Source organism: Melitaea cinxia, chromosome 12 (assembly GCF_905220565.1).
Source record: "Melitaea cinxia chromosome 12, ilMelCinx1.1, whole genome shotgun sequence".
NCBI classification, from domain to species: Eukaryota; Metazoa; Arthropoda; class Insecta; order Lepidoptera; family Nymphalidae; genus Melitaea; species Melitaea cinxia.
In genome coordinates this window covers 7182321-7191506 of record NC_059405.1, presented here as the reverse complement: position 1 = coordinate 7191506, position 9186 = coordinate 7182321, and the positions used below count along the sequence as shown (strand labels likewise).

At 33.9% G+C, this 9186-nt stretch overlaps 1 protein-coding gene across 1 annotated transcript; it reads right to left on the bottom strand.

Moving 5' to 3' along the window:
* On the bottom strand, nt 1-7102 carry LOC123658329 (polycomb protein Scm). The gene is made up of 5 exons (XM_045593765.1): nt 5842-7102; nt 5370-5667; nt 3857-4069; nt 1287-1511; nt 1-369 (listed from the first exon to the last, which is right to left on the bottom strand). The coding sequence occupies exons 1-5, from the start codon at nt 6891-6893 to the stop codon at nt 235-237; spliced, it is 1923 nt and encodes a 640-aa protein (XP_045449721.1). The 5' UTR covers nt 6894-7102; the 3' UTR covers nt 1-234.
* Between the last annotated feature and the right edge of the window lie 2084 nt (nt 7103-9186).

Sequence of the window (9186 nt, the reverse complement as noted above, 5' to 3'; positions counted from 1 at the left end):
TAAAACTCTGAACAGCACTTGTATGGTTTTATAAAACATAAAATGGAAATACGACTAATAACTGTTCATTATTTTGTACTGTGTTTTTATTTTTTATTTTGTAGATTCATGTGATACCAAAACTCCAAATCTATTTGTAAGAAATGCTAAACAAAATACTTTAAGCAAATGCTATACATTATACACTATAAGAACAGAAACTCATAGTTTCAACATTTCTTAGGCAAACTATGATTAAGTGCTATAATGTCGACGATTTTTTATTTTTGAAACCAAATTACAAATTTTTAAAGCTGGCCCGAGTTTTAATCCCATGTATTTCATCATCATATCTGAATTCAGCAGAAATAGGGCTTTTCCATCTATTTCCTGTAAAGAACATATTTATTTTTTTATATATACCGTAGATTGCTACACATTATAAAATTTATTAATAACCTTAGAGGCACGAAAACTGACTGAAGTAAACTGATGTAAGTTTATTAAATATAAATAAATATCTTTGTCATTATTACACACAAAATCATCTGTTCCTGCTTATCATATCAAGATGCTTATCATACTTCGATCATGTCCCTTAACTTGATGCTCGTGTTATAGGGCAACTGATATAGCTTTGATGATTTTTTGATTTTTATAAATAAGAATTAGTAAGTGAGATAAGTTCACCCTTGCAAACTTCCTATGTAATGAAAAAATTTAACATCTAATAAGGAAAAATAATCACGGCGTCTCCAATCTCGCAGTAAGGAAGGGAACAGCAGAATATATATCCTGCTCGAAATTTCTCAACCATATAGATCACAGATAAATAATGCTACTCTCAAGTAATGCCTTTTTTCCTGTGGTAAGTAAGATGACCTAAGGAGAAGATGCTCCTAAAGTAGGTTAGGGGTAGAGTCCCGAGGAGGGAGGCAAACTTAGTGTTCGAGGGAGCCTCTCGGAGGTCGCTTTTGGTGACGGGCCCTAATTGGACAACACCGGCGGGATCGCGGAATTAGCGTCCCCGTGATCCCACCCCAGGCGAGCGAAGGAACACCCCAGAGGTTTTAGTCCGTGCGAATCGGACATACCCTCCAGCTCCCCCAGTCCATTAGGGATTTCCTCTGGGTCAACAAAAAAAAGGGTTAGGGGTAGAGTTAGCAATGGGCTTGTCATGCTCCTGATGTTGTTGATGCAGGGGTATATATGTTATGGTAACCTCTTACACTACCAAGTGGGCCGTATACTTGTTTGCCGACCTAGTGATATAAAAAAGAATCATTTGTAACATATAAATAACTTACATGTTTCCTAAAGAGATCAGCATGGGCCGCCAGTGCTTGATCAGCAGCAGCTATAAAACCTATCACGTCTTCCACAGACCAGTCGGCTGGGGCTGTGGTGGGGGACGGAGGCGGAGGAGCCCCTGTCGTCGAGGATGCGGGCTCAGGCCTCTCTGGAGACACACGGGCCATTTTTCCACCGGATGCCTCACCAGAACCATTCACCATGCTACCTGTTGGCGATTCCTGTAACATTGTATATAAAAATTAATTATACTATCACCTGATCCAACAGACATCTTGAGAACTGTCAAAAGTATGAAGTTTAAATGACTATACGTTATCTGAAATTTTCTGACAATCTGTAGGACAACTTATAAGCACATTTACTCATTTAATTTATTATTATTACATTACTGATTGATACATGATTGACTTAGCTAAACTTTAAAAAAATGTTTAGCCAAATCAATTGAGCTATTATTGAGATTTGTGTTTAGCATCACATTTATAGGTTCAATATTATTATTATTTATATATGCTTAAATATTTATAACCATATTTATTGAACAAAATTCTGAACTAAAACAACATGCTACAACCAATAGTTTTTATATGTTAATATTCTTTACTAATTGGAAAAATAAGGATACAAGCATATAAAGTTATTAATATTAAATTAATTTAAATATTCACAACATTACTCTATAAGTTTATCTTATTATACCTTATTTACTTCTACATTTTTAGAATGTATTTAATATTATATGTAAATTATAAAGATCATAAGAAATAAAAAATAATTGTGTTTGCTCGCAAACGAAAAAAAACCGACTTCAATTACATCGACGAGTAATACAACGTAGATCGACGAAAAAATAGTCAAGTAACTGCGCGTTATCAAAGATTACTCAAAAGTGGTTATCAGATCTCAATAAAATTTATATGTGACCACATGACAAACATCAGCTTTCGATTAAATTAAAAATTATTAAAATCGGTACACCCAGTAAAAAGTTATTGCGGATTTTCAAGAAGTTCCCTCGATTTCTCTGGGATCCCATCATCAGATCCTGGTTTCCTTATCATGGTACTAAACTAAGGATATCTTATTTCCAACAAAAAAAGAATTATCAAAATCGGTACACCCAGTAAAAAGTTATTGCGGATTTTCAAGAATTTCCATCAATTTCTCTGGGATCCCATCATCAGATCCTGGTTTTCTTATCATGGTACTAAACTTGGGATATCTCCTTTCCAACAAAAAAAGAATTATCAACATCGGTACATCCAGTAGAAAGTTATGCGGTATAATACAACGTAGGTCGACGAAAAAAGTGTCAAGTAAAAACGCATTATTAGATATAGCTCGAAAAGTAGTTGTTAGATCTCAAATAAATTTAAATGGGACCGATTGGCACACAGCACCTTTCGATTAAAAGAAAATTTGTCGAAATCGCTCCACCCAGTCAAAAGTTCTGATGTTACATTAAAAAAAAAAAAAAAAAATACAGTCGAATTGAGAACCTCCTCCTTTTTTGGTAGTCGGTTAAAAATTATAGGTTATCCACAGTTATTCTTATTTATTTATTTGTTGCACCAACAAAAAATACACTAATACAATGTTAAGAGGCAAGCTCAGTTATTAGGCCAAGTGTATCCTCAATTATAGGCGCAAACCGCATGCACTTGAGCGAACAATTCATTATTATACTAAGTAGTAACAAATTAACAAAACAAAAATTTCACAAGAGATAATTACCAAACGAGACAATTTTTTAAAAAACAATTACTAACAAAAGTTACAAGAGATAATTACCAAACGAGACAATTTTTTAAAAAACAATTACTAACAAAAGTTATAACAATGCATCATCTGGTCTGAAGTTAATCTTCTATAATATAAAAATGAGTCGCTGAATGTGTTGCTAAGCGCAAAACTCGAGAACGGTTGGACCGATTTCGCTAATTCTTTTTTTAAAATATTCCTTGAAGTACGAGGATGGTTCTTACGGAGAGAAAAATTCAAAAAAAAAATTTAAATTTCCTGAAAAAGTCTAAAAACAACACATTTCTATACTCCCATACAAAAGATTTGTGATAATACTTAAAAGTCAATTTGAACTTTAATACCATACGATAAAGTTTGTGTTAGGCGATACGAAGTTCGCCGGGTCAGCTAGTAATAAATAAAAATAATAGCAAATTTCCGATTAATATAAAAGTAATCAATCACTGTCAAATGGAATGTTAATTCACTTCAATAACACTTGGATTATCAAAAATTATTAAAAAAGCACAATATATAACCCAATAATAATAACAATAATAATAATAATGCACCGTTTGAAAGCACTCTCATTTTAATGTCAGGGATAGCAATTCTTTGAATTGAGTTAATGTGTTGGAGAAAATGTCTAGTGTGGTTGATTTACAACGTTTGGCCGATGAGCTAGAACCACCATCATGCTCCTCGCTCCTTGTATGTGAGTTATGGACACTATTGTAGGTACTTTTATTAACCAGCTCTGAAATTTAAGCACTTATTATTTACATTACTTTTAGTATTGTACTTATTTTTAACAACTTACACTTTTTGGTCTTTTCAAATGTGCTGCTGATGTATTTGAAGTGGATTCACTGCATAAAGTGCACGGCCGGCCGGTAGACTCCCCTGTGTCTATTTCTATCATTCCCACACAAAACCCGACACCAGAACAAACTAGTTTTAACCAGTTCTTCAATTCATCAGTTGTTAAATCTGTGGGTACTTTAACTGAGTAATTCTTGCTTCCAACAGAAACCTAATAACAGACCACATTAGTATTAATAATGATTGTATTAATAGCGACCGCGGCGCCGTCTATAATTAGCTCTTTTATAAAACTCGTTATTATTCAAAGTTTCATATTACAATTAAAATCTTTTGACAGGAGACAACACCATACTATTTTTAATTTGTACTATTTATTTTTGTGTTACCCACACATTAGGGAATTCTAAACTAACCACTTAGAACCAAATATAAAATCATCATGTCAAAGATTTCGATCTAACTTGTGCATCGTTCCATAGCGTAACTGGATAAAGCACCGACATGGTCAGTCGGAGATGCAGGTTCGAACCCCGCTGGAACAGTTGATTTTCGATATGATATTAAAAATTGTTTTTGAATTCCCTAATGTGTGGGTAGCACAAAAATAAATAGTACGAATTAAAAATACCATGGTGTTGTCAACCGTCTAAAGATTTTCATTGTAATATGAAACTTTTATAGAACCATCATATATAAAATCATCATATCAAAAAATTCGATCTAACGGATACATACCCGTTAGGTCGATTTGTGATAGGATATTAAAAATTGATTAGTTGGATAGTTATTCCACCATTGGTCCGCTTTATAAGTTAAAGTGGTAGTGGAACTTTTTTGTTATCCCTTAGTCGCGTCTTACGAGACCCAAGGGAAGAGAAGGGGTGACTATATTCTTTACTACCATAACCACACAGACAGCACACATAAAATCATTTAGTTTTTTTTTTTTTCTTTTTATTTAAATTTTATTAAATTCATATTATTATTATAATTATAGAATAGAAAATAGATACTGAAAATAATACTGTAACATGTGTATATATTTGTTCTAATTTTTTTTTATTAATTTTTTTTTTATTAATTTTTTTTTATTTAGGTTTAAATATAAGAATAATACGCTGTATAAGACGCCGATATATTATATATAAGATGGCGCATTGGCGCAACGGTTACAGCCATGGATTGTACCTGTTGCGCTGGCGGTTGCGGCTTCGATCCCCGCACATGACAAACATTTGTATTGGCCATACAGGTGTTTGCCGTGGTCTGGGTGTTTGTGCAGTCCTTGTGGGTCTCCCCACCGTGCCTCGGAGAGCACATTAAGCCATCAGTTCCAGTTGTTATCATGTACACCTGATAGCGATCGTTACTCATAGTAGGGAATATATCCGCCAACCCGCATTGGAGCAGCGTGGTGGATTAAGCTCTGATCTCTCTCCTACATGGGAAAAGAGGCCTATGTCCAGTAGTGAGATATTACAGGCTGAAGCGTTTACATATCAACTCACTTGTACATTTGTTGTATTGGAATAACTGCTAGAAGCTGTGAGTATAGCCCTCGTTAATGTCTGTGGGTCAGAGTGTGAAATAAGTAGCTCTTTAACTAGATTTTCTGCCACTCCTGAAGCACCAACTCCACTCACAGATGTTGGTAAAGTGGAACTACCCCCTGAACAGCTACTTCTAATACTCAATACAACATTTGCAATAGGCATCACTGTATTTGATCCATTAGTATTCCCTGCGCCTGTAGAACCTCCTTCTGGTAAAGCTGGATTTGGGATACCACTTGTTTTAAATTTAAACCTGAAATTGTATAAATCAATAATATTTACACAAATTTATAAATGTAAATTTTTATTACAACCGTAAAAAAACTAGTTTCTGATGTTATATTGTTCAAATATTTTTTCACACAATTTATAATAAAAATCAGCTAGGAAAAGATGTAATACATAGATATATCATAGCTTTCCTTACCTAGATGGTGCACTAGCACTTTTTTGTCCAGGTGGTTGTAAAGGATGTCCTGCTCTAGCACACCAGCCAACAGGAAAAATATCTCTTGAATCAAATCTACACCAATAATCAAAAGCACCTCGCCAACCATCAAAAGTAACATGTATTTGGTCATTTTTAACGGCTCCAACTGTTGCACAGCATATAAGTTGAGGATTCTTCTTATCGACAGCCTCTAATTTCTGACCAACAACAAATAAATTAGATTTAGGAGTAGGTGGTTCTGCTTGGAATACTTTTGGTGGGGCCATTTCAGCTCCATTTAACGTCTTGAGCAAAAACATTGGCCAACTACTGGCATTCATACGAAATCCTAGTGGTGGCTGAAGCATGCCATCATTCTTTTCACAGTGACCAATAGGGTGGATATCTCCTGCATCTACCAACCTCCAAAAATCATTCTTATTATCACTTCCATCGAGTCTCAGCCTCAGACGTGGCCCTAAAACACCTACAACTGTAGCTATACAAGTGGACGTTAGATTTCGAGGATCTAATGCTTCCAATTTCATATTCACTTTAAAGTCATTCACTGGAGGCGTTGAAGCTTGCTTAAAACATTCTTGAGGTGCCGCAGCACTATTCGTTTCTTTCATATATTCACTCCAATCAAATGATTGATAAATGTCATAAAATGATCCAGTTGAGTTGTTATTGCTATGATTTTCCGTACCATTCGCTCCATTTCCAGATTGCGGAGATGTAGTTCTTTTTTCATTTTTCTTTTGATACTTGTTTAAACAATAAATTGAGCAGAAATTTTTATTACTAGAAGGAGCGTTACCACGGATAACATTGTCACAATTAAGACAAGCACCTTTACTGTATGCCTGTCTAAATTCTGACAAACACGTTTCAGAACAAAACTCCTTTTTTCCATTTTCAGTTGGCAAAACATACTTTAAAGGTGTTTTACTTTCAGCACACCACGTACAAGTACGTTTTGGTGGTCTACCAGGTCCACGTATTTTGCCGGGAGCATGCCCCGACGAGCCGACAGTATTGTTTGACATTGTTTTATAGCAAGATTCTTAACACATTATCGTTAACCGTCCATTTGATCTTTTGATACAATTATTACATTGTATTAGACTCACTCAAATAAGAATCATAAATTAAATAAGATTGTGACAACTTATTTTTGCACAAATATAAACAACGTCAGTAACTATTTATGACGCCATTCCAACAGCCATGTTGGTTTAACTTTTTTTTTAATTTTTAAGTTGCCATTTCCTTAGCCATGTAAATTTATTACTCATTTTTGCAGGTATGCTAAATAAAACTATAAAAGTGAATCAAAATATAAAACCTTAAATTATTTAGATGATGAAAGCATATGAGTATTGTTAAAATATGTAACAAACTATAATATAAGGAAAAAGAAAACATTTTAAATATAAAGTTGTTTATTTTATGAATTAAATTATCAGTACAAATAATACGTTACAGTTTCCGGTTTAACTCAAGCAGTTTTATTTTACACCACTCCTTAAGGTGAATTATTTAGTTTTGATCGAAATGTATGTACTAACAAGGAGATGTCGCCTACTTAGTGGTGTAGCGTGAGTTTTTGCCGCCTGGAACCTTAAACTTGTGCCCTGAACAAAATTAATTTTATTTTGTAATCGGTAAATCTCCAATAATTTAACACTGTCTGTAGCAAGTGTAGCAGAAAGTAACATTATAGAAGTTATATGAGTTATAATTATGGAGAATAGAGGGGAGGAAAATCGTCTCATATGGGTGAAAAGTTGAAAAAGTGTCAAGCTGTATCATGTATGCTTTTTTTAAAGCAAAACTTCTTTAGGCATATGAAGGTAATTTTTTTACAGATGAAACGTACGAAGATGTGCTACGTTTTGATGAAACGGCAACGTTTTTGTCGAACAACAGAGTCACCTAGCGTGTACTGTAGAAACTACAAAAGTTGTTACATTAATATCATAGAGCAACACGGAGGGGAGTAGCCATTGCGTTTGTTACCGATACAAAACTGTATGTCATTTTTTGCGGGGGGAAATTACACACATACACACTTTATCTAATTCCCACACAAAAATAATCGTCTGTCACTACGAAACTCACACATACTAAATTAAAAACACACTTACATTTTTCACACACACATAGATACATTTTGTGTCATTACAGTATGCTGACACGCCGCAACTACACTGACAAGTTGCTCATAGCCAGGTTGTAACAACTGTCGATATGCATCATCGATAAATTCAAGTACTCGGTTAGAGAAATAAGGTTTTTAAAGTGATACAAAGGTAAGATGTTATTATAAAAATAAACTTTATTTATTACATACTACAAATCAAACATCTTTATGTAAAATAAACGATTATAAAGATTTGATTGTTTGTTTGTTAGCATTGAATAGATTCCGAAACTACTGGACCGATTCAAAAAATTATTTCACCATTGAGAATCTACACTATCCTTGAGCGACATAGGTTATACTATATTTTCAAAAATATTTGGGATCCTTACTAAAACTCCAATAATGTAACTCAAGGGATAAAAAAATAACCTAAAAAATTCCTTACATTGCGTGCGCTGCAAAAACTAATGATAATAGAAATATATAATATAGTAAGACTTTGTAGGACACATCATTATCTACAATAATTGTATTTGCTCGCAACCGAAAAAAAAACTGACTTCAGTTACATCGACAAGTAATACAATATACGTAATATATACGCGTTATCAAAGGTTACTCAAAAAGTGGTTATCAGATCTCGATGAAATTTGAACGCAAAAATAAAAAAAATAATAAATAAACATCAGCTTTCTATTAAATTAAAAATCATCAAAATTGGTCCACCCAGTCAAAAGTTCTGAAGTAACATACATAAAAAAATACAGTCGAATTGAGAACCTCCTTCCTTTTTGGAAGTCGGTTAAAAAGTATCGCGACAGCAATATGTCTAACTATTATAATTATGTCACAATACGTTTGGTGCAACGTTGTTGTGCCAAACAATGCCAGTCTACAATAAACGATTTAAAGTTAACATACATTTTGAGGAGTTGATGATGTACACGGTGATGTCAACGAATCGGGAATAGGGAGCGTAGCATCGTCATCTGCTAGACATTGTTAATTTTCAAAGTTGATAAATCTAAGCTTCATTTCACTACTATGACTAAGGTGAACCATATCTTGATTACCTTGTACATGAGACAAAAAAAAACTTACGGGACAAAAACAGTGTGGCGTTAGTGTTGGTTTGGTGCCCACGACTAATCCTTCTATTGTTCGTCAACACTTGAAAGTTAGTGGTATTGATA